At 36.1% G+C, this 26857-nt stretch overlaps 1 protein-coding gene across 1 annotated transcript; it reads right to left on the bottom strand.

Moving 5' to 3' along the window:
* Positions 1-17478: 17478 nt before the first annotated feature.
* Positions 17479-18899, bottom strand: NAP1L3 (nucleosome assembly protein 1 like 3). Its single transcript, XM_021693415.1, has one exon. The coding sequence runs from the start codon at positions 18897-18899 to the stop codon at positions 17481-17483; it is 1419 nt and encodes a 472-aa protein (XP_021549090.1). The 3' UTR covers positions 17479-17480.
* Between the last annotated feature and the right edge of the window lie 7958 nt (positions 18900-26857).

Raw genomic sequence — 26857 nt, 5'->3', positions numbered from 1 at the left:
ATGATCCCAGGGTCCTGGGATCTAGGCCCGCACTACATCTGGCTCCCTGCTCAGCGGGAAGCCTGCTTCTCCCTCTCCCTCTACCGCTCCACCCCGCTCGTGCTCTCACTCTCTCTCTCTCAAATAAATAAATAAAAATAAATAAAATCTGAACTATGACCAACATCAAAATTTGTTCTATTTTGATTTCCATTCAATACTATGAACATATGTGTGTATGTATAGAAAAAAATGTAAAACTTATCTATGCACAAGTGTTGTTTTTTGTCAAAATGCAAGCAATGATCTACTTGAACAACTGGAATGTAACTTATTAATAACTTTCTCTTTTGTTTAGAAATCTTCAAGGATAGGGGTTGTTTAATGATAGGTAATAATACAGTTGTCAATTTGGGGAAAAATTCATTTGCAATTTCCTCATATTTTATCCAAATTTTCATGTAGAAAATCTTAGGCGTGCACTTCAAATATTGCTTCTTCTAGCACCATAAATAATTCTTCCTGTTTTTTAATGAGATTCATCACAGGTTCTAAGAGATTAACTTCGTTTACTGAAAACCTACTCCAAATCTTGTCAATCAGTGTATGTATTCTCTGTAGAGCGGGAAAAATGAGCTAGATTTTCCAGAGAATCATCTCATATATAGGACTAAAAATATATATCTTAGAGATAAAGAAACAAGCTAGAAAGAATAGGGATAGAATTTCATTGATCTCCTTAGTCTATTGAATAATACTATTACTACTGATTATAGTTAGAATTTACTTATTATTTACCATGTGGCAGAGTCCTGTGCTAAGAGTAATACACAATATCTTATTTATTCAGTAAAAATTTATGAGGTAAATGCTATTACTATCCCCATTTACTGATGAATAAACTGACTTTGAAGAAATTAAACGGCCTCACATATCTTGGTCTTAAATTTAGTTCTGTTGAACTCCAAAACCAGTTTTCTCACATATATGTGTAGCAGAGGCACTGCCAGAGAAGAAACAGGGCAATGATGAAACTTGTGCTTTATGTATCCTTTTTCAGTGAGAAAAACTGCCAACTAAATCAGAGTTGACTTCCAGTTATGATGCCAGGAAATATAAAAGAGGGCCAATTATTGCTTTAACAATTGGAATTGCCTGGAAAATACAAAATAATTTGTGAGTGGAGGGCTACAACTTATGGAGTGGTAAAGAGACTAGAACTTAAAATATATATAAAGTAAAACCTTCCTTAGAAGGGTGGGGGATATTAGACCTCCACAACTCACTGAAATTAGCCTCTATCAGAAGGGTGGTTATAGACTGCATAAGAGTTATGAGAGGAAAAAGAAAGTTTTCCCAAGGTGGAGGTGGGGAGAGGAGTTACTGTAGAGAAAAATGAGTATAAAAATGAGTATACTGGCAGTAGTAGTCAGGGTTCTCCAGAGAAATAGAACCAATAGATTTTGGGCGCCTGGGTGGCTCAGTTGGTTAAGCGACTGCCTTCGGCTCAGGTCATGATCCTGGAGTCCCTGGATCGAGTCCCGCATCGGGCTCCCTGCTCGGCAGGGAGTCTGCTTCTCCCTCTGACCCTCCTCCCTCTCATGCTCTCTGTCTCTCATTCTCTCTCTCTCAAATAAATAAATAAAATCTTTAAAAAAAAAAGAACCAATAGATTTTATATTTGTGTATGTATGTATATGTGTGTGTATGTATTATATACACTTACATATATACAAAGAAGTTTATTATAAGGAATTATCTTACACAATTTAGAGGCTGACAAGTCCCAAGGTCTGCAGTCATCAGGCTGAAGACCCAGAAGAGCCAATGGCATTATTTCAGTCCAAGTCCAAAGGCCTGAGAACTGGGAGAACTGATGGTATAATTCCAGTCCAAAGGCCAGCAGGCTTAAGACCCAGGTAGAGCCGATATTTTGGTTTGAAGTCCAAAAGCAAAAGAAAAACGATTTCCTAGCTTCAAGGCAGTGAGACAGAAGGAGTTCCCTCTTGTGAGACAGTTGGCCTTTTTGTTCTATTCTCATTCTTTAACTTTTTGGGTGAGGCCCACCCACATTAGAGAGGGCATTCTACTTTGCTCAGTCTACCAATTCAAATGTGAATCTCATCCCAAAACACCCTCACTGGCACACCCAGAAGAATGTTTGACCAAATATCTGGGCACCTCATAACCCAGTAAAATTGACATATAAAATTAACCATCACACTGGTTATAAGTCATTAAAGTGGTAGTTGCTACAACCAATCCTCCTCACATAACACTCCTAGGGCAGGCAGGAAATGGTTATATGGAAAAATTGCAACAACTAATTGATAGAACAGTAATATAATGGGATCATGGCTACAAGGCCATTAAAGCTCTGACATTGAATATTTCCCCATAAAGAATTGCTGAAGCAGAGCTCCTTATGGTAACCAACTGAGCAGTAGACCCAGTAGAGTTTTATGGGTAAATACTCCTTAAATATTGCTTCTAAGAATGAGTCTTGCCCTCACACTGTATATTAGAAAGATACTAACCAACAAAATAGTAGATCTCTGACCTCCCTCTCCTATAGCCCAGAACTACTTAAGTGACTGACAGGGGGAAAATCACCTAAAGTAGCATGGAAGTCAGGAATTTCTGTGATGGATCTAAATTAAAGGCCTATATGGAAATGGGAACTCCTCATTGAAAGTATTATCACTAACCACAGTGCAAGTGCTTAGCCCATTCTCCTCTCTACCACTCTCCAAGAGGAAGTAAGCATGCAACAAATAACTTTTTAAGGGAGAAATACAGATCCTTACACAATACATAAAATAAATAAAGCCTATGGGATACTAGAAGGTAGATAGAGAAACAAAAAATAGATTTAAATAGGGGACCGGGCGCCTGGGTGGCTCAGTTGGTTAAGCGACTGCCTTCGGCTCAGGTTGTGATCCTGGAGTCCCGGGATCGAGTCCCGCATCAGGCTCCCTGCTCGGCGGGGAGTCTGCTTCTCCCTCTGACCCTCCCCCCTCTCATTGCTCTCTCATTCTCTCTCTCTCAAATAAATAAATAAAATCTTTAAAAAAATAAAATAAAATAAATAAAATAAATAGGGGACCTATACAAAAAGAGAAAAAAACAATTTCAAGAAAAATAAAAAGTGTTGATTACACTGTACTATAGAATTGAAATTTGCTAAGAGGGTAGAGAACCTAAATGTTTTCACCAAACAATAAGCAAATAACTATGTTAGGTAAACAGGTATATTAATTACTAGAAAGTGGGAATCATTTCACAATATATACATATATCAAATCGCCATGATGTACACTACAAACATTTTAAAATTTTGTCAATTATACTTCAATAAAGCTAAAAAAAATAATTAAAAGTGGAAAAGGAAGGCAGAGGAGTTGCTAGCTTTGAAGAAGGAAGGGGTTCATGAACCAAGACATGTGAGTAGCTCTAGAAGATGGGGCAAGCTGACAGCCAGCCAGCCAAGGAAATGGAGACATCATCCTACAAACATGAGTAATCGCATTCTGCCAACAACTTAAATGGGCAAGGAAACAATGTTCTCATAGCACTTCCAGAAGGGAACCCAGCTCTGCTGACACCTTGATTTTAGCCTAACAAGACCCATACTGGACTTCTGACCTACAGAAATGTAAGATAATAAATTTGTGTTATTTTAAGCTGCTAAACATGTAGTGATTTGTTACAGCAGCAAGAAAAAACTAATGCACACTAGTGATGTGTAGAAAGTAGAGGAAGAAAGAGGAGGGACATGTTACTCAGCTCCCTTCTGTCTAAAGAGATTTCTAAGCAGAACATCCTTCAACTTAAGGAAAAAGTGCAAATGGTGCTGAGGCAAAGAAAGTAAATGTAATTTGACTTGTCCTGAGTGCAGACTGTCAGTTATGCCTAACTTTTGGGGCGCCTGGGTGGCTCAGATGGTTAAGCGTCTGCCTTCGGCTCAGGTCATGATCTCAGGGTCCTGGGATCGAGTCCCGCATCGGGCTCCCTGCTCCTTGGGAGCCTGCTTCTCCCTCTGCCTTTCTCTCTCACTCTGTCTCTCATGAATTAAAAAAAAAAAAATCTTAAAAAAAAATAAATAAAAGTAAATTATAATGTTTGTGAATTGTATTTCAATAAACCTGGTATTTTCAAAAGAATAGAAAAGCAGATAATTTATTTTGAGGGTAGGAGAAATGAGAAATGTTCTTGATTTTTTTCTCTGTGATCTTGTGGAGGGGAATGAGGGACAGTAGACAGGAGAAATGCTGGGTTCCTTTTACTTCAGTATTACTTAAAATAGAATGTTATAGACTTGTTTGAAGGATTTAGCAACAACAGAAAACATATCTTTTCAATTACTAACAAGAGAACTTGAAATCTTAAAGTGAAGAATGTTAAAAAGGTATAAACAATATTCAACATTAAAATTTACTCTATTCTGATGTCTATACTGGGGATGTTTGAAATTTTTCACGCATTGTCTTTCACTGTGGATGCTGCTATTTTTTTTTAGGATTTTATTTATTTATTTGACAGAGAGACAGCAAGAGAGGGAGCACAAGCAAGGGGAGTGGGAGAGGGAGAAACAGGCTTCCCGCGGAGCAGGGAGCCCGATGTGGGGCTCCATCCCAGGACCCCGGGATCATGACTTGAACTGAAGGCAGAAGCTCAATGACCGAGCCACCCAGGCATCCTGAGGGTGCTGCTATCAATGTATTTTGTATCTCTATGAAAATAGTAATCTCTGTTGGATATCATTTTCTCAGCTGTGATTTTTAGAACTAGGTTAATTGGCAAATTTATCTTACCCAATTTAAAATTAAAAATAATCCTCCTGAGACTTCCAATTCATCTTTACAGATTACAGTACACTTAACTATGCAACAACAACAACAACAAAAAGTAATAGAAAAGAAGTAGCAAAGCCAAAATGGACTTAATCATCTGTCCAGGAAGTCAAAAGCAAGCAAATATGTGAAAAGAGAAGGGGGAGTCAAAGTAGACAAAGCTAGAGAGAAAGTAGAACACCAGAAAAAAGTCAAAGACAAGCTGAAGCAAAGAGAAAGAGGAGAGGCAGTTGAAAAGATGGTTCAGGACCTGCAGTTAAAAATTATTTTGTTGGTTCACAGAAGGAAATTCACATATTCCACACATATATGAATAATCCGGACTGAGAAATGTGCAATTATAATTGTTTTATCCAGAACATAATGACTAGACCAGTTGTGGCAACTGTGGAATATCTCTTGAAGGAACTGAGTTTTTCAACTTTCTCATTGGGAAAATAACAGGCCTTTGACAAGAAGAGAGGTAGATACTCCTTTTTTTTAATACCCCCCCCCAAAAAATAGGAACTCTAGTCACCTGTAAAGAAAGGGGTCAAGGGGACTCTCCACGTGGGAAATAAGTTGACACAACATATACGGCATCAGGAAGGACTGTCATTAAGGGATCCCTGTGCAGAGGCATAGATGATGGATCTCTGATAGCTAGTTTTAAAATTTCCTTTTTCTATCTGATAATTTCCTTCTCCTATTCCCAAGTCATCAGTAAAATTTTGTTAAGCATAAGAGTCAGATATTAGCTGTGTTTTAGGGGTTTACTTTTTGGTGTGATGTGTTAATTTTTAGTGTAATGTGTATTTGGGTAAGTAGCAGCAACATAGAGAAGTGGTTGTGAGACAGCACAGTATGACCAGTGGAAGAGTGTGAAGCATTGCCCTAAGAAAGCACTAATAAGTGACAAGCAGAAACACTTTTGGAACATACAACCAAGCATTCTTTAGTTTTCTCAGAAATACTTGGAAAAGGAAACTAGGCAGAGTCTACTGAAGTTACTTGAGGGAATGAAGGCTGAGGTTAGGTTATTTGGGTATTAAAGGGAAAAGTAAACATTGAAGGTCAAAGAGGTTAGAATAACCTCGGTTTTATAGCAATTGTTAATTATCCAAAAAATTGAAAAGGAAAGCAGCATGGTTTTGTGAACTTTCCATTACTACCTGTTGTGTGACCTTGGATAGTACTTAGATACAATGAGCCCAAGATTTCTTTCTTTTTTTTTTTTTAAAGATTTTATTTATTTTATTTGACAGAGAGAGAACAAGCAGGGAAAGCAGCAGGCAGAGGGAGAGGGAGGAGCAGGCTCTCTGCTGAGCAGGGAGCCTGATGTGGGGCTCGATCCCAGGACCCTGGGATCATGACCTGAGCTGAAGGCAGCCACTTAACCGACTGAGGCACCCAGGCGCCCCCAATGAGCCCAAGATTTCTTATCTAAGAAATGAGAAAGTAGATCATCTTTAACATTCTGCTGGTGTCAACATTATTGGATTTCATGTTTGGTCTTAAGGAGACCACTGTGAAGGGTCATACACTGTGTGAATGATTTTAATACATTATTTTAAAAATTAGTCTCCAATACTGTGTAGCTCAAATATGTGCCTATATAGCACCTTCATAATTCTTTATGTTCCCTGACTCTACAGTTCCACATAATTGCCTATAATTCTAACATATTCCTGTTTCTCCCACTTTTTCTGATCACAACAGTTAAGTTCTGGTCATTATATAAAATTTAGAATCCCAAAAACCATGACTATAAATTACCTAAAACCCTATTACATATAGATAACTATTATCAACATTTTTGTGTACTATATATAATTTACATATATATGCATACCTTTCCATATTTTTGAGACCATTTTCATCAAACAATTTATCTTAGCTATCTTTCAAGATCAGTATAGATCTACATTATTACCTTAAATACCTTTATATTATTCAAATATAGGAATAAACAATAACTTATAAATTGAATCCCCTCTTTTTGGATATTTAACTTGTTTCTGACATTTCAGTATTATAAGCAACACTGAAATGAACATTGTTATACTTGGTTTTGCGATTATTTTCAAATTAAGATAAATTCCTTGAAGATTTGCTGGGTCAAGGAGTAGGCACATTTTTCAGGTTTTATTAAGTACTGCCAAATAATATTCCAGAAAATTTGTACTAACCTTTTTGCTTGAGCATGCGACATGGGAATTTTCCTCACATTATGGAACAATGGTGGGAACTTTTAAATTTAAATTTTATCAACAAAACAGGTAAACAGCAGTATCTCCTTGTTATTTTAACTGTCATCTTTTTTATTAGTAGTGCACTGAGATTTTTCATATTCATTAGCCAAAAGGCTGATATATATATAAAAATATTTTCTGAATTGCCTATTTATCTTTTTTGTTTTTAAAGATTTTATTTATTTATTTGACAGAGAGAGAGAGGGAACACAAGCAGGGGGAGTGGGAGAGGGAGAAGCAGGCTCTCGGCTGAGCAGGGAGCCCGATGCATGGCTAGATCCCAGCGTCCTGGGATCATGACCTGAGCCAAAGGCAGATGCTTAACGACTGAGCCACCCAGGCGCCCCACCTATTTATCTCTTTTACAAGTTGTTTTCTCCTCAGTTTGTTCATTTATCTTATATATATTGTTTTATAAGTGGTGTTAGTATGGTTTTAAATTGAGAATATCAAGATAGATCCTAAAATTAGATGAGGAATGTCACCCAGTATTTTCTCTTCTACCTTTCCTTAGACACAAGGTGTCACAAAGCAGGTTGCTGGATAGAGAAGACAGGCCAACTAAAGGATCTTAAACATCAACAAACTCTGGTATTTTTTTAAAATATCACATAATACATTTTTGGTGGATGGAGATTTGTTAATCTACCCTGAGTAACAAAACTTTGACTCAACTGCACTTTACTATACACAAACACTTTTTATTTACTAAAAATATTAAGAAAATATAGAGGTTTAAGCCATATTTAATATCAAATAAGTTTCTGCATAACATAAAACAACTAAATATTCTCTTTTCACATATAAATATTACCATTTGTGATCTCTTGCTTCCTCATATCTTAAAATGAAAATCAAACTACTGAGATAATACTTCTTTGAACATGTAGTTTAAGACATAGCATTTGCTTTGTTGGGTCTTGTAAAGTTTTTTTTTCACTATTATACTTGTGAGAATATTTAATAACACAAGCTAAACAAATCTAAATACATTTGAAAAGACCTAACTTATTTCTAAAACCGTTGTCTAGAAAATCAACCATGGATTTTGCCACTTAGGGATTCTTGTTTTAATATAGATTCAATTGCAAAAAGTCAGGATTCATTTTCCTAAAGCCTCATCATCTATACAGATTTTTAAAAATAGCTAGGTTCTTTCTCTAACCCATCAGCCTAATTAAATACAGCTGCAGGCTTGGCATAAAAGAATTTCAAACAACTAATTGGCAACCTGCTGACATGGTAAATAGACTGTGAAAATCCAATTCTTCCAATATTTAAAAGTATATTACATTTGTTGAAATGTTTTCCTTGCACCCTGAACCCAACCAAAAATAACAACAACAAAAAATTTAAGTGACTTATTTGTCCTGGTGCTTTTCCTTGTTTTGTTTTTCAATCCAAAAACTGAAGAACTCTATTAAAACTTTAATTCTACTTTAATAATTGTAAGTAATGCATCTTATTCCCATAATCCTTTTTTACAGGGATTTAAAGAGACTTTTTTCCTTAAAGCAAGACAGGCTGGTGTGAGTTAATATCAATTTCAGCTGATCTAGCATCATGATATTTTACCTGAATTTGTAATTAGTGGTTATAATTAAAGGAAAATATTACATGAAATATTTTTACTTTCCTCAAATTTCATTTTTATGGCGTGTGGTGCAAATTTCTTAAGTAAATGCCATCCAATATGCTGTTCACTGCCTTTCACTTCTCACCTCTTGTATTCTCTTAAACTTTTGCAAGCAATTCTTAAAAATAAACTTCCTGACCAAAGGAACATTTTTAGAAACCAAGGCAAAACTGGAAGAGGTTGTATAGAAAGGATTTCACCTGGAAATAGTTTGTAAATCCCTATTTTACATAGAAATGGGCAACTGGGATCTGAAAATGATCCAGTTGTATTCAACATTACTAAAGAAAGAGTTTATGTCATAGACTTGTGAGGAAACACATTGGGTAGAGTACTGGCTCTAAAGAAATGGATAAAAATTCAAAATGATCTTGAAAGACTGAAGATACAGTAATGATGCAGGCAGGTACATGTTTACCAGGAACTGACTTAGGGAGGAAAAAATCCAAGAAAGAACAGGAACAGTTACATGAAATCCATGAAAGATGATTTTTTTCCTTGAAGATGGACACACCTGGATGAGTGAATACCGATTGTAAAATATACATATGTATATATACAAATATACATATATATATATATGCATGTATATATGCTTATTTTTTATTTATTTACCTGAGAGAGAGAGAGGGAGAGAGAGCAGGAACAGGGGGAGGGGCAGAGGGAGAAGCAGGCTCTGGCTGAGCAGAGAGTCTGATTGCAGGACTCAATCCCAGGACCCCGGGATCATGACCTGAGCTGAAGGCAGACAGACACTCAACAGACTGAGCCACCCAGGCATCCCCGATTGTAAAATATTTAATATCATGATATTTTACCTGGAATTCCAGCTAAAACGCACTTATCCTAATTACAGCAATAACAATAATAATTATCATTTGAATGGTTACTGCATGCCAATCAGTATGCTAAGTATTTGATAAAGAATATCTCATGTAAGCCTTATAATAGTTCTATGAAGTAGGAAGATAAGAGTCCCATTTTATAGATATGAAAAACAAAGAGTAGAGGGGTTAAGCAACTCACATAAGGTCACAGAACCAATAAGTGACGAAAGTGGGAGTCAAAACCAGGCCTATTACTGACTTCAAATCCCTGCTTTCATCCTCTACAATGCCCAAATCCTATAAATGTCCCTTCAGGTTCTGCTCAAGGATGCTGAGGAATAAATCACTTTTCAGCTTCTTTTGCTTCTTACATCTACTGACTTAAAAGGCTCTTTATTGCTGCTGACTACAGGAAAACAGACAGGGAATAAGTATATAAGAAGTTGGAAAGGTAAAAGAAATCTTTAATAGTAATAAATCATCCTGCATTTATTAAAATATAAATTTACTAAGCCAGCTCTCATCATACCCCTGAATATGATGGATACTACCCAGGGCCTAAACCCCACCCAGTGGTCTAATTAAGCTATAAACCTTGGCAAAGTTACTAAGACATGAGCTATAAATGGATTCAGGGGGCACTACTGTTAGATAAGACAAAATTATTAGTTTTCTTCTATAGATGGACAACACCTTTGCCTCCAGGTTGTACTTATTTTTTTCTCTGCTGCTTCCCTTGAACCCTTGTCTAGTCCTGAGAATGGACAAGGAAGGTGCATTTCTAGGTGGTATAGCATGGTAGAGAGTGGTATAGTAGAGCAGTTAAGAACATGGACTCAAGCCTGACAGCCAAGTTGAAAGCTTGCCTTTGTCACTTACCATTTGTGTGAGCTTGGACAAGTTACTTAACCTTTCTGTACCTTAGTTTCTCCATTTGTTAAATAGAGATAATAATTATACTTATTTAAGACTATAGCAAGAGTTACATAAATAATAATTTATATATTTCTGGGGCATAGTAAGCATCACAAGCATTTTCTATTGATACTATTAAACTTTCAAATTTTATAAAGAAAGACCTTGTAATTCCTTCTTTTATCCCTATGGGAGGTTCTGGGCACTGGCAGTCCTGTTTGCTTTTCACTCGGTTTTATTCTCCTATAGCATAGTCACAGATCAGTTATTAACACACTGGAATACTATTCAGCAATAAAAAGAACAACCTATTGATACAGGTACAACTTGGATGGATGTTAAAGTTATTTTGCTTAGTGAAAACAGGTCAATCTCAAAAAGTTACATACTGTATAATTCCATTTACATAATCATCTGTATAATTTTTTCATTTCAATACTGAAAACAAATTACTGGTTGCCAGACATTAGGGACAAGAGGGAAGACATTAGTATGAGGGAGTTAATTTGTGATAATGGAACAGTTCTGAATCTTGATTGCAGTGGTAGTTCCATGAATCTGTATATGTGGTAAAACTACACAGAACCACACACACACACACACACACGCACGTGCACGTGCATGCACACACACACATCCATGCACACACATACAGGAATGCATGTAAAATGTGACAAAATCTGAATGAGGTCTGTAGATTGTACGTGTTAATTTGCTAATTTGGGTATTGTACTATAGATAGTCATGTAAGGTGTTACCATTTGGAACAGCTGGGTATAGGGTGCACAGGACCTTTCTGTACTATATTTGCATCTTTCTATGAGTTCTTTGTCTCAAAAAAATTTTTTTAACAGAATATTTTTTTTGAATGTCAAGGGATGTTTTTACCAATAAATGAAGAGGGGCTAATTTACATATTTAGCCAAAGCCAAATTCACCAAACTGGTATTTCAGGAACACTATTCAATTAGGAGAGTTAATAGCTTTGCTGTAGAAAAGGTTTTCTGAGGTCAATACATTTAGAGAACATTATATAACACTCCTCTTGGAGATTCTTCTCTACATTGTTCTGTGGTTTTCAATCCTGCATGTGCAACAGAATCATCTGAATAAAAAATAAAGGCAGAAATAATTTTCAAATAAAAAAAAAACCAGCCACAATCACAAGTGACACACACTGGAAAGACTATCTTTCAGTTTCAATGAAATTTTAACCAAAAAAAAAAAAAGCAGGACTATGAGCCTTGCTTTCACAGGTCTCCGACAATGTGCAGATTCCTTTAAGTGTTCAAGCCCTGAATTTAGGCCTGTGGCAGATAGTGAAAGCAGCAAAAAATGACCCTTTTTGGAAACAGCTCCATAACACAGAATAAACGGGGAGCTGAAGTAAAGAAGAAAAGTATACCAGAGTATCATCTTTATTTTCTGGAGATTGCTTCAATATAAGAAAGGCAAGCAACAAGTAACTACAGATGCCGGCCAGTCAGTTGAGCAGAAATTACTACATCACCACAGAACACCATTTCACTGAGTCATGCTGACCTACTGTTCATCTCAAAGCTGTCTATGGAGAGAACAACATAAATTGAGAGAAAAGGCCCCAGGCAGAAGATATAGCAATTTAGAGAGAGAATGATATGAGACAAACCTGAATTGAAGCTACTGAGATGCTCAAGCTCATTTCTTCCTACCTCTTCACACATCACACTTCAGGAAAGTTGCCCCCATTCAAAGCTGAAAGAAAGGGACAATACCAAAGCATAGATGATTTAAAAATAAGAAGCAAAACAGGGCGCCTGGGTGGCTCAGTTGGTTAAGCGACTGCCTTCGGCTCAGGTCATGATCCTGGAGTCCCTGGATCGAGTCCCGCATCGGGCTTCCTGCTCGGCAGGGAGTCTGCTTCTCCCTTTGACCCTCCCCTCTCTCATGTGCTCTCTCTCTCAAATAAATAAATAAAATCTTTAAAAAAAAAAAAAAGAAGCAAAACAGCATCAGCAAAAGGCAGACTAAGGAAGAAGAAACTAAAGAACGGGTTCTGACTATTTTTGAAAAGCCTATTTTAACAGGTAAACTTTAAAATTCTACTGAAGGATATAAGAAAGACTTGATTAAATGGAAAGAATTGTCACTGGATAAAAAGACTGAATAATATGCAATTCTTGATTCTCTGTAAATTTATCTATAAATTCAAACAAACTCCAATCAAAATATCCATAGGCTTTGGGGAGGGAATCTGAAAAAAAAGCAACACTGCAGCTCATCTGGAAAAATAAATAGGTGAAAATATCCAAAAAAATCTTAAAAACAAGTTTTTTAAGGAACTTTTCTTAACAGATAATAAAATGTATATAGTGATTTGTTTGAAAAGATTTATACTGGCACAAGAATAACTATTTTGAGCAGAACAGACCAGGAGTAGGCCCAAACACATGAGGTAATGGATTATATAATAAAGGTGGCAATTCATTACATTGGATATTTAATATTCAATAAATGGTACTGAAACAACTGGTGAATTGTGTTGAGAGAAAAAAAAGTGGTACAGCTACCTTAATCTTTAAATCAAAATTATTCCAGAAGGATTAGAGCATTAAATGAAATTATAAGAGTACTATAAGAAACATGAGCAATTAAAAAAAATCATCTTGATGTGGGAAGGTCTTTCTAAGCCAAATACCCAAAATCTATAATGGGGGGGAAAGGATAAATGTGACTGTATTAACATTAAAACTCTTCTGCAGGGAAAAAAATGAACAAAATCAAAAGAGAAAATGTTTCAACATATGCAACATTTTTCCTTAATTCAAAGACAGCGTTTACAATTATAATCAATTAGAAAAAGATGCTCCTAACCTAAATGCCCTTGATAGGAAGCTGATGCAATAAATTATGGCATATTCATTTCATATATGTTAAAACAAAATATATTAAATGAAAAGTGATCGTGATAGTACTTATATTGATAAAGCTATAGACATTTTCATGTAAAGTGTGGTAATCTTATGAACCCAGGGTCCTGGGATCTAGCCCCACATCGGGCTCTCTGCTCGGCGGGAAGCCTGCATCTCCCTCTCCCACTCCCCCTGCTTGTGTTCCCTCTCTTGGTGTCTTTCTCTCTGTCAAATAAATAAATAAAATCTTTTTAAAAAGTGTGGTTATATTTAAAGGCAGAGTTGTTTAAAATAATTTTTATGCTTTTCAGTATATTTTCCAAAATTTCTTTAATGAACATTTTTCATAATCAGAAGATGTAATAAAACAGTGATAAAGTGACAACTTTCAGTGAAGCATAGTAGAAAGAAAATATACTCCATCACCTTAGCTTACATAACTCATGAGTACAGGTGAATAAAACAGTTGAAAACACTAACTTTTATCAGCACTACAACAGAAAAACAACTTCATTATGTTTATTTTTTTCTTTATAAATCTATGTGTCATACAAAAATTTAAAAAAAGGTAATTTAGGAGACTTGATATTAATGTGTTCTTGAAAATTCTTAACTCTATGCTACTTTATTCAAGTGATAAAATTTTGCAAGGTACCATATCACAACAAATCACATTTTTACAGCACAATAATGAAGGCACACCTGGCGCAAAGTTGACTTAAACTCTTCTGAGCTGGAGGCAAACACACACTTGGATTGGCTCTCTAAGTATGTTTTTTTTTTTCCCCTCCAAGTAAATATTAACTTCAGCAAAGAGTTCCAATAATTTTTCCACTCTCTAAAAGCTATATCACAAAATAAAAATAAGGACTAAACTACATAGCAATGAGCAAAGATGCTCTAGAGAATTTGTTACGTTCTGCATATTTTGAAGAAAAGTATACTTCTAAATGCTATGCATTTAAATACTTAAATATTTCATTTTAATTAAAAAAATGTACTCTGCAAAAACCACAAAACAACATTTGAAGTAATCCATAAGTGTGTTGAAATTATTACACTGTCCTAATTAATACATGTGCTGGTGGGTACAAACACCTACCTACCTCATCAAGTGAGTTTATACTTTTTTTTCAAGGGCCTGCAATTCCTTTTTAAATTTGGCTTCTATCTTATCACATGGTCCTTGAAGTTTTTTGACGGCAGGAGCACCAGTTTCGCTAGATTCAGATATAATGGGTAATTTGCATTATTTGACTATCTGTACTGTCACTTTGTCCACTTGGATAGAGAGTTTCTTCCATTACCTCTTCGGCAGTCCCTACTGCAGCTTAGTCATAAGGAGAAGGAGGGGAGGGGCGGGGGAGGAGGAGTCCTCCTTGGTCCGGTTGGGAGCAGGAAAGGAGGTAGCTTGCCTCAGCCTTGAATCACAGCAAAAGGAAAACAGCGCACCAAAAAGAAGTCGAAGACTGAATAAAAGCTCTTCTCCTGCCTCTGCCCCCTGCTCATGAGTTTCAAGCCCAGTCAGCTCCTCCTTCTGGCATTAGTCATTGGCTGGGTAAGTATGATAGACAAACCTGCAGCCCAGCGAAGGTGCAAGCCCAAAGGTTTCTCTGCTCTAGCCACTTTCACTAGCCACTTTCTGTGTGGTAGAATCACCCACCACAGAGAGCTTGCATTTCCGGAATTCTAGCCTTACTGATGGAAAAAATCTTTGGCACCTACCCTGCCCCTCCCTTTCCCCTACCCTCCCACCAGTGCCCTAAACAAAAAAGGTAAAAATACCAATAAGCTGCCTTTCCACTTCCCTTTACACCCACCCAGCTTGAATTAACCTTTAGATTTGAGCCAAGAAGTTGTGATAAAATCTAATCAAGAGACAGACTGGGAGGAAATACACCAATCTACCAACAGGATATCTTCCTGTAGCGTGCTTCTGAATGATTTTTATATTCTGCGTTTCTGCTTCTTTTTTGCAAATATTCTGAGATGCATTCCTTTAATATTGGAAAATACAGAGTGGGAAGGGGCTAAATACTTCCTTAAGTGTTCTAAGACGCGATAAGGGTTTTGCATTCCATGTAGAAGTTTTAAGGGCTCTGCTGTGTTGTCTGGCAAGCACAGTATATGTCCAATTTGGGAACCTCTGCAGCAGTGATCCAGGTACACCATATTTATTATAGTCTTCACTTTGGCCCTGGTATATAAGTAAATCTGCTCCCATACCCTTTCTTGATGGATGCAAATATCTCAGAAATAAAACAAAGGCACTCTAAAAATTGCAGTGGTGTTGCTAAAAGCATAATTTGCTTCCTGATTTTGTATAAATCCTAACAACTTAAATATCTAAACATACATGATTGGTTAAATAGTGTCATGGATTGTAATATTTTTACATTTATAGATATGGGGCTGCGCTATTGTTAAACAGGGATAAAAGCAAGATATTAAACTATATGATGGGATTTGGAAAGATTATTAGGTAATTTTATGCCTAGAGACCCAGAAATCCCCAAATCCTCCTGCCACAGCTCTTTCCTTCAGGTTTTGAAGGAAAATATATGTGGATGGGGAAACGGCAAATGTGAAATAAAATACTACTTTATTATTTGTTGTGCTTGTGCCTTTCTGCCCTGCGCAAAGCTCTCTGGTAAGCTGAGTTTTAAGGGGCCTCCTCTTCACACCAATTTCAACCCCCAAATCTCAGGATCTCATTACCCTGTAACCAGCTGCATGGTGCTGAAGTGAAAGTTGTTGCCACCTATTAAAAAAAAAAAAAATGCCACATCTAGGAGTGTGATCTCCTCCCAAATCAGGTGGAGGGTGGGTCTGGGTCACTTACTCTTCCTAGGTCATTTACCCATCCTACTCTTGGAAGTGAAAGCAACAGCTTATATAGATGTCCTTTCTGGGTGAGGCACTCCTTCCCTCTACCCCCTTCTGCCCCATCCCCACTCCCTCCCATCCCTTCCACTCCCCACCCTTCTCCCTTTCCCTTCCTTCCCTATTCTCCTTTCCCTTCCCCACTCCCTCCCACCCACTCTCCTTCCACCCTCCTCACCCTCCTCTTCTCCCTCTTCCTTCTCCTTTTCCCTCCCTCTCTCTCCTCCCCTTCTTCTCTCCCTTAGCCTTGCTCCCCTGTTCCATTTCTCTCCAATCACTTGAATGTGTATCCTCCAAAGAGCTAAGATCTGGGAAACATATCAGAATGTTAATAATAGTTATTATTTTTTTAAAATTTCCCTTTTCCTCAGTGTTTTCTACTTTTTCTAGAAGACCCACATTTTTTATATATAGGAAAAATGTTAGATTTTTATAGCATGATACACTTTATTGGACATTTATTTTAGGATGCAATAGAACAACATGAAAAGAATATCAAGTGATAAAAAGTGATCATCTCAGTGAAAGACAAAATAGAACATATTACAAAGAAAATGTGGTTAGTAACTTTAGTTCACAATTACACAGTATAAGATGAGGAAACTTTTAAAAAATACTGTCATAGTAACACTTCAGTGGTAAACAATAACTCCATTATTCTTAATTTATAGACCACTATGTCACATAAATAAGCTCAGTCATATCGTATATGGTCTTGATGGACATTCTTAAATTTATGCTAATCTTTTTTCAAGCAATCAAATTTCACTGTTTAGCTGTTCTAGTTAATGTAAGTACTGTATTTCTATAGCAAAGTAATGAAGGCACAGTTAGTGCAAGCAGATTTAAATGTTTAGTTTTCTGGGCTGGAAAAGAAAAACTACTTGCATTGGCATTTCAGGAACTCTTTTTTTCAAGCAAACATTTGTCTCAATTGACAATTATGCCAGTTTTCACAGCTACATTCTAATAGGAACATGACAAAGGACTTCACAAAAATCAAAACTCTGTAGCACCAAATGAGCATGCTTTAGATAACTGACAGCATTTACATATTTTGAAGAATATTACACTACAACAGGCTACTTAGACACTGTAAGACAATTTTTTAGACTACCAAGAAAATATGAAAACACAAGACTAAGGAATGCTAGTGTTGAGGTTATAGAGCAGCCCCCCCCCATCCCGTCTGAGGCTATATAAACCTGCTTCACTCCTGCTTGAAGTTTTGAGATGCTTGAAAATTCCTTCAGGCAGCCTCTTTTTTATTTTCGATATTTCCTGTTTCCATAATCTTTACCATCATCATAGGTACCTTTGACTTCTCCTGTATAGTAATAGATTGATTTCAGGATGACATTATCATGTAAAATTTGACCAATTTCAAAGTCCTCATCCAGGATAGCATCTTCTCGTGGTTCCAGCTTTCCAATCTTAGGAATCTCAGGAGGGCTAAAGAAATTGAAGAATGATGCATTAGGAACCACTCTTGGCTGAATTTCAATTTCTCCAGTAGCAGTTGTGCGACTCTGGGTGGTTGTCAGAGTAACATCCTTTCCTCTTCTCCAATCTATCTTACAGCCTTTGCAATCTTGGATTTCCCATCCCCAAGAGAAGAAGGGATCATTGTGATCTGGTTTTGACTTTATTATATATGTCTTGGTCAGCATCTCATTTCTGAAGTATGGATTGGGTAGAAAATAAAATTCAAACGTGTAGCTTATAGGCTGACCAGGTTTTGAGAACTTTAGGCTAATATCTGACAAGAACTTCAAAATGGGGGCATCATACTTCTGAATCATGGGCCCGAGCTTGTCAACATTCTTTAAAACAGTCAGCCAGTAGTCAGGAATGCCTTTAGGATCTTCTTTTTTAGGCTTTCCCTTCCGAGCTCTTTTAAGATTCGCTCTTTCTTTAGGCCTGACCTCAGGAATTCTTTTAGGAGCCTCTATTACAGCAGCCTTTGCCTTAGCCTCTGCTGCTTTAGGCTGTTCTTTATCTTCTGCCTTTGCCTGGGGGACTACTTTAGGCTCTTCTTTCATTTCAGGCTTTACCCCCAGAAAAGCTTTAGACTCTGCGTTTTCTTCAGCCTTTGCCTCAGGAGTTTCTTTTCGAACCTCGTTTTCTTCAGCCTTTACCTCAGGTTTTTCTTTAGGGTCATCGTCTTCTCCCTCACCCTCTAAGGCAGGCATTTCACTAGGACTGTCTTCCTGCACCTCCTCATCACTACTGAACACCTCATCCTCTGAATTCCATTCATATTCTTCTTCTGCAGGTTCATATTCTGCATTGATTATTTGAAATCGCCGATCGTACAGAGGCTTATTGAGTTCGGCATATTTTCTTTCGAGATCGTGAATTGCCTTTAAAAACAGGATGTCTACCTTGTCACATTCATCTTGAATATTTCTAAGCGCCTGAACACGATTTCTAACTGCTTGAGGCAGCCGATCCACGAAACTTTTACCCAACGGAGCCCGCCGTGCTCTTCGCGAAGGCCCAGATACCCTCTTCTTTCTATATAAGCGGCTGCGGCTACTGCTGCTGCTGCTGCAACTAGTGCTGCTGATAGAGCTACTGCTGTCAGAGTCTTCCCCAGAATCACTAGACGAGCTAGCCATCTTCTCTTCAGCAACCCCTTGGGCGGCAGGTTCCGAGACCATGTTAAGATCCGCTTCTGCCATTTTGCAACCCTGCAAACCTCTTAATGTGGTGACTACCACTGAGACCGCGCGCTCGGGAGATGGGCAGAAAATGACTCACGGATGCTTGGGTAGCGGCGGAGGCCCGGGCTGAGGAGGTTGCAGCAGCGGCGAAGGTAGCAGTAGCGTAGGGCGGGGCTGGGCTGGGCTGGGCTGCCGTGACCGCGCAGAGGTGGAAGCCGCAATAGAGGCCTGGGCGAGAGCGGCGGTGGCAAGGCCTCTCACTGTAGCCGCGGCGGACCGACGCGTGCCGCAGCCTAATGGCGCAGTGTAAGACCCCAAGATCTCTTCACGGTTTAGATCGCAAGCCCCCACCCCTTGCAGTCAGAACCACCGTTAATTTAGTTCCCAGTGTGCCCTTAGCTCGCGCCTCATTTGCTGGGCAAGCTTGATTGACAAGCTCTAAGCCTAATGAAATACCAAACGCACCCGCCGCCCTCCAGGCTCCGCCCACCTTCCCAGATGCTCCTTGGTAGCTGAGGCACACACCCTTGGAAGACGTTTATTTCCCCTCAAAATTCTATCTTTATAGTTATATAACTCAAAAACAAGCTTAGATATGAGGTAAAAATACTAGCCATGGTTCCTAACAAGGGAAGAGGGGTATCTTTCTCCCATCATCTCATCCTGAATTCCCGTTTGGTTTGTCAGGAGCCTCTTGACAAAAATCTGTTTTTAAAAAAATTGGATGAAAATACTCCAAATGGCATCATTGGGTAGTGTGATTATGGATGATTTTTTTTTTTTAAATCTCTTTATCTAAATATCCTTGGGAGTGTATTTTTACACTGGAGGAAAAAGGGGAGTCGTTTATCGGCAAAGGGGGAAGGGGCTAGAAAGCAGGCATAATGCGTCCACGTATCAGTTTTAATAAGTACTATCTGTGGTGTTTGGCAAGCCTGGTTTATATCCATCTACAGGGTTGTGAACCCATGTTGCCGTGAGTCAGTTACACTATTTTTACTATATTTCTCTTTTTAAACTGGCATATAATATACCCCGACCTTGCTGCTGACTTGCCATTAGCTGTTCTCAATGCTTGCAACAATCTTGTAGATGAAATACAAGGGCATTCAAACGTTAGGTAGTATTATTTAAAAGCAGACGGTTTGCTCCATACTTTTGTGCAGCAGTTTTCAATTCCATGAACAGCAGGTTGGGGGGGGGGGGGAATTTGTGCTGACGAAAAGTGCATCCTCCGTCAGGGTATACTTTACAATGTCATCTGCCACCAATTTCCTTCTAATATTCCAGCCACACTGAAGTATGATTTACAAATCCAGTAATATGTGAATAAACTTTTGTAAAATGAAGTTTAAAAACAGGTATCTGTTATTTTTATTTACAGGATTCATTTCTGCTACAGAACACCTCCCTTGGTACAACCCAAAAGACCAGTGTTTACTTTTCATTAAAGGTAAGAAACATATTTAGCCCATTTTTATGAATGACAAGAATTACCTATCTGTATTTGTATAAAAATTCACAGGATATATTACAGTCTTTTAAAGACTTAGCTGGAAGATACCTTGATATTTCTGTGGAAGCAAAAAAACCCATAGAGGTGATTTGATATACTAATGTAGAAAATAACCTACTTAATCACATTCAGTGTCTAAACCTGCTCATGGAATACAAGTAGTAAATTAAAATATAAAACATGATGAATTATCACTCCAAATGAGGAGAAATATTAAAGTTAGATTAATCTTTGCATTACCTTTTTATTATAGATTTTATGCTTTGTCATTTAGTCATATATTTTTTAAAAAGTTAGGGAACACTTTTCTATTTTGTAAATAAATTTACTTTCATTGTTTATTTCTGATTTTCAAGGTATATAAGCATTGTAAGGAAAAAATATAGAAAATTCCAATGATGGTAAAAATACATAATCTTAACAACCAAATGATAACCACTGTTAGGATTTTGATGCATTTCCTTCCAGAAATTTCTTTGTACATCTACACACCTGCTTATTTATATAAACTGTTCTCAATGTAAAACATATTATATTTTGTAATCTGCTCATTTAACTTATCAGTTGTGGCTATATTTGCATGGTAAATGATCAACATCTTAATTTAAAATAGGTGCATATTCCATGGAAATATTTGACTTAACTTATTTAACCAGATTCCTGTTGTAGAGCAGCTCCTTTCCACACCATCTCTCCATGAGCATACACTTTTTTTTTCCTGTTATAAAAAAAAATTAGCCCTGGATACCTACTATATGGATTTGTGAAAATTAGTCATAAAATGAATTCCTAGAAATGGGAGTGCTGGAAAAAATTGTGTTTTCATTTTATTCTTTGACACATATTGCCAAACTTCTCCCCAGAAAAGTTATCATGATTTACAGTTCCACCAATAATTCATGAGTTCATTTATTTAATCATTCAACTAATATATTTTTGTGCCTGCCATATGCCAGCCACATGTGGTAGAGGATGGTAATATAATGATGAATAAAACTTAACTGAGTGTATATTCTTTCATTTCATAATTTTAATCAAAACGTATACTATGGAAAATGATTTAAATCAGTGGGGTTATGCCATAAATATTGTTCTGTAACTTATTATTTTCATTTAAAATAATAGATATCCTTTTTGAAATGAATGCTCTTATATTTTGATAGTACTATAGTGGTTTCATTTACATGTTAAATTTTGTACTATCAGGAATTAGTATTTTGAAGTAAGCAATGAGTTAGGGATTCAGATATTTTTTAAAATATATTTTTATTAGCTAGCTAATTTTTTTGTACTGTTTATTTGATAATCTGTCTCACACTTACTTGAAATATGACATTTACCATATTAACTAAACTGCTTGGTTCTGTTTCTGAATTCTGTTTTCTGATCCGTTGGCCTTAATTTTTCTGCAAACAACTAATGAGGTAGTGGCTGTTTTTTAATAACATTATATTTTGTGAAAATGATATGCATTGAACAAAGGTTGGATAATATATTGAAATCCAAACAAGAAAAGTAACTAAAAACAAACTGAGAGGTAATCACTATTCACATCTTTAATGAACATCCCCAAATTAATTTCTTATCATTATGTATTTGTATTTCTTAGGCTAGCAGTAAGATTGAATGTCTTTTCATATTTTTATTGTCCATTTGAGAATTGCCTATTTATACCCTTTGCTTCTTTTCCACTGAATTAAGAAAGAAATTAATTGGTGGTGAAATCCTACAGGTAAAATAATTTTGGCCTTGATTTAAGACAACTGTGACTCCTTTAGAAAATACATCTGTTCTGACTTATAACATTGGACAAATGCATCTTAACTACAGCTTTCATTTTAAATTACCTAATTCCAATTTAATTGTCATCTAAACAATGCTTTTCAAGGATTAGTACTTAATCACACTGAAACAAAAAAGTTGGAATGAAACAAGGAGAATAAAAAGAGAAAGACTTGTAAAAAAAAAAAAAAACTCATACAGAGCTATTAATGAACTATTTTGATTTTTTTGTTCTTCCTTTTTCCCAAGCCAAAGACTATATAGGTGACTTCTAACTACAGTGCTCTACTTTTGATGCATATATACTACCTTAGGTATCTTGTAACGTATTTTCATTTTTGAGGCTTTTCTTGGTCTATTAGTTAATTTTATTATTGCAGTTTCCTAAAAGAAAATAAGTATTTTTTTTACATAATGCACTTAATTTATGCATTATATCATATATTTTCTACTGTGAATATTTTTGTAAGTATTAGTTCTAGCATATGATATGCTTATTTTTCTTCATAAGGCCATCTTTAAATTACTTGCATAGTGATATGTTCTCTGTTTCATTATTTTATGATATTCTTTTTTGGGGTCAAATGTTCATACTTCTACATGAGATGATGCTTAACACAGAATCTATTGTTATATTTAGGCTGAACATGGCTCTTTGACATCCGTTTATACCTTCTCTGTTATGAACATATACACAATCCCGACTACCACCCCTTTCACAAAAACACATATACGTAATATGCAATAAGTGCTAATAGCATTATCTTTGTTGTAGATATTTAAGAAGCAAAGCATTGCAATTTCATTTATTTGTGGACTTATGTTTTTCTTTTTTTGTTGTTGTTATTCATTTAGACAGGTTTTATCTGAGTACACAAGTTAATTCTTTTTAAAAACAATTTTATTAAAGTACAATAATACAACTGTACATAAAGTACACACTGTGATATTTTAATAAATCTTTATACCTGTGAAGTCATCACCCACAGTCAAGATAATGAAAATTTTTTATCATCCCCAAAAGCCTCTCCTTGTGCCTGCCTAGGCAACTACTGATCTGCTCTCTGTTTCTATAGACTAGTTTGCGTTTTCTGGAATGTTATATAAATAAACTGATGAGTCACATGCTATGTGTATGTTTAACTTTTTAAGAATTAACTGTTTTCCAAAGTGGTTGTACAATTTTGCATTCCTACTAGGAGCACCAACACTTGGTATGGTCATTCTTTTTAAATTTAGCCATTTTGATAGGTATGCAGTAGTATCTCATTGTGGTTTTACTTTGCATTTCCCTAATGACTAAGGATGTTAAACATCTTTTTTTTTTTGTAGTGATTTACCATCCACATATCTTCTTTGGTGAACTGTCTATTCATATTTTGCCCATTTTCCTATTGGGTTCTTGTCTTACTATTGAGTTTTGAGAATTTGTTATATACTGTGGATACAAGTCCTTAGCAGATATAAGTTCTGCAAGTATTTTCTCCCAATCCATGGATTTTCGTTTTATCCTCTTAACAGTGCCTTTCATAGTTTTTCAGAGAACAGAAGTTTGTAATTTTGACTCAGTCCAATTTATCATCTTTGTTTCTTTTATGAACCACATTTTTGGTGTCATCTCCAAGAAATCTTTGCCTAGCCCAAGATCATGAAGATATTCTTCTATGCTTTTTTAGAAGTTTTATACTCTGAGATTTCACATTTAGAGCTGACCTATTTTTGTATGTGGTACAAAATATAGATTGAAATTAGGTATCTAATTGTCCCAGCATCATTTGTTGAAAAATTTTCCTTTCTCTACTGAATTACCTTGTACTTTCATCAAAAATTAGTTGTCCATATATGTGTTGGCCTCTCTATTCTGTTCCATTGTGTACTTATTTTACTTGCCTAATTTGTAAACATTTCTTAGGTATTTTTGGGAGGGAATGAGAAACAAATTGTGGGATAACAGAATTTAATTATAGTGGAGACAGTTACAGTAGCTGGATCTTCATCCTTGGCCTTTCATTTCTGCTCTCAAATATCTGAGAGAAAAGGAAAATAACAGCACTGGTAACCTAGAAAATAAATCAAAATAAGAAACACAAATGCTTTTCTATTTTTGTGGAGTTGCCAGTGTATGGCTGTCTACAGCCCAGCCACAGGAATGGTAGCTAGCATTATTCAGGAACACAAATAACACCTGTTTTTCTCACCTTTGATAAGAGAGACCAGTTTGCTAAAATGTAAATAGAAAGTATTTTCAAGTTGTTAATAAATTATGATTAAAAGACAGAATTGTTATAAATAATTGGTTGTTATTTCATACTATGGGTTTCAAAGCAACATTATCTCATTCCATACTCATTCCTAAAGTAAGGGTACACATAATAGAATATGGTATGTAGCTATAACATTTAATTTTTTTTATAACATTTAATTTTTAAAGGAAATATTTGTGATTTACACTTATGGCATTATAGCCTTTACTTCATGGTATTTAAAAGGGAAGTTATAATTAATGCAATGGCAGAGAAGGAAAATCAGTTACTTATTTGGATATTTGTTCTAATGCTAGTTTTCAACTTAAAAATAGCATACATGTTCAAAAATGTAAATCCACATTGCAGAGGAACACTTTTACGAGGGCATTCAAAAATATTTTGCCCATGGTACTCATTTGAAGAATTCTTACATTAAAACTCAAATAAAGTAAACATTTTTTATTGCAAGTGTGGAAGCATTTTATTTAACTCTTCTAAAAGGGGAGGAAAATTGTGACGGACTTAAAATGGTGATCAGTGTCCATGCATGTGTATATGACTACAATAACTATTTCTAAATTTTGCATTACATTTGGACAATGTAGAAAAAGCCCAAATGGACATTCTCTGCCAAATTTTATCCAGAATGCCAATATATATTTAACTAATTTGATTTAGTGCATCCTCTGGGGGAAAACGAATCTTATGGTACTGCAAATATTCTTCCTGGTGGGAACAAATGCATGTTCCACAGCTCTTCAGAGGTGATGGCCATTTTTATATCAAACAATATACATACAATTCACAAAACCCTTTCTTAGAGTATAAAAGAGGAGAATCCCAATAATTATCAAGTCTTAGCATTTGTTTTCCTTACTGAGACATTATGACCTGATTTTTAGTATAGGTTCTAGAGTCAGAATTGCTGGGCTTGAATCCTGTATTTTTTTTTTTTTTCTTTTGCTAGTTGCATTAGATATTGGGCAAGCTGCCTCACTTTTCTTACTTCTGTTCTCCCTTTCTAAAATGGGGCTAAGAAGGGCGCCTGGGTGGCTCAGTTGGTTAAGCGACTGCCTTCAGCTCAGGTCATGATCCTGGAGTCCCGGGATCGAGTCCCGCATCGGGCTCCCTGCTCAGCGGGGGGTCTGCTTCTCCCTCTGACCCCCCCCATACTCTATCTCATTCTCTCTCTCTCTCAAATAAATAAATAAAATCTTTAAAAAAATAAATAAAATAAAATGGGGCTAAGAATGGCACATAGAACTAAAATTCAATATTGTTTGCTACTTTTCATATTACTAATAGTACTAGATCTTGATAGTTCTAAGGTCAAATAGCCACTTATCCTGGTTGGCATTATCTGCCTACAGAATGTCTCCTGTTATTTCAAAGGAAAAAAAATCAGCACAACACAAATAAAACTCCAAACCAAGTATTGTTTTAATTTTTACACCACACACAGCTTCCTTTCTTTCTTGAGAGCTTTTAAACTTCCTGACAGTCCTAAATTATATAATCTTCTTTATCTCAACCTCAAATTTATATCTCATGTTTATTTTTGATGCCATTTATTTTTTATTCTATTATAAAGGTTAAGAGTGTAAAATTTGCATACAATTAACTACATATATCTAAAAATATAATAAAATAATTCCCAATGTATTAAATAGTGACTTCTGTTCTTGATATTAATAACTTTTTTTTTAAACTTTTAATGTGTTGGTTAAATTTAGAGTACTGTGCATTGTAACTTTAATTTTAAATACCCACCAAATGCCTTAGATTTTCCTTTTTTTCCCTTTTGCTTAGAGTAGTGGTCTCAAGCCTACCTAATAGCTGTGTGAAAGTATTGTCCTTGTTGGAGGTGGAAGGGATTTTAGAGATCCTTTAGTCCAATATCCTTATACAGACTGGGAAACTGAGGCCTTCTCTATTGGATGGACATTCTGTGTGTTTTCAAATATTTGTCACTACAAGCAACACTTTTACAAACATTATTATGTATTCAAAAAGTCATTTTCACCAGTGTTAATGATTTTGGTTTAGGGGCAGATTAAGTAGTAAAGAAAGGTCCTCTAATGATAATTACCCTAAGCATTAAGTAGTATGTACTTATAGTTGTCACTGAATAATAACTAACTTTATCATTTTCAATGTATCAGACAATGAACCAAGTACTATACTTTTACTGTTTCATTTTAATGAGCCCATTGAGAGGTTCATTATCATCCTCATACTATCCTCATATACTATTATCTTCATATCATCCTTAGTGTCCTCAGTGAGAACACTAAGACTTTAAGTGAATAACTTGCCCAAAGTCACGTAGTTTATAATCAGAAGAGCCCAGATGTAAAACCAGATGGTTTGATTCCAGGTGTTAAATTCTTACTCTACCATCTCTAGTGAACAAAAATGAATGAACTCTTGAA

Source organism: Neomonachus schauinslandi, chromosome X (assembly GCF_002201575.2).
Source record: "Neomonachus schauinslandi chromosome X, ASM220157v2, whole genome shotgun sequence".
NCBI classification, from domain to species: Eukaryota; Metazoa; Chordata; class Mammalia; order Carnivora; family Phocidae; genus Neomonachus; species Neomonachus schauinslandi.
Note: the sequence above shows the minus strand (reverse complement) of the source record. Positions and strands in the feature narration are given on the sequence as shown.

Excerpts from the sequence above, each read along its gene's own strand:
- NAP1L3 (XM_021693415.1), bottom strand. The coding sequence starts at position 18,899 with ATGGCAGAAGCGGATCTTAACATGGTCTCGGAACCTGCCGCCCAAGGG.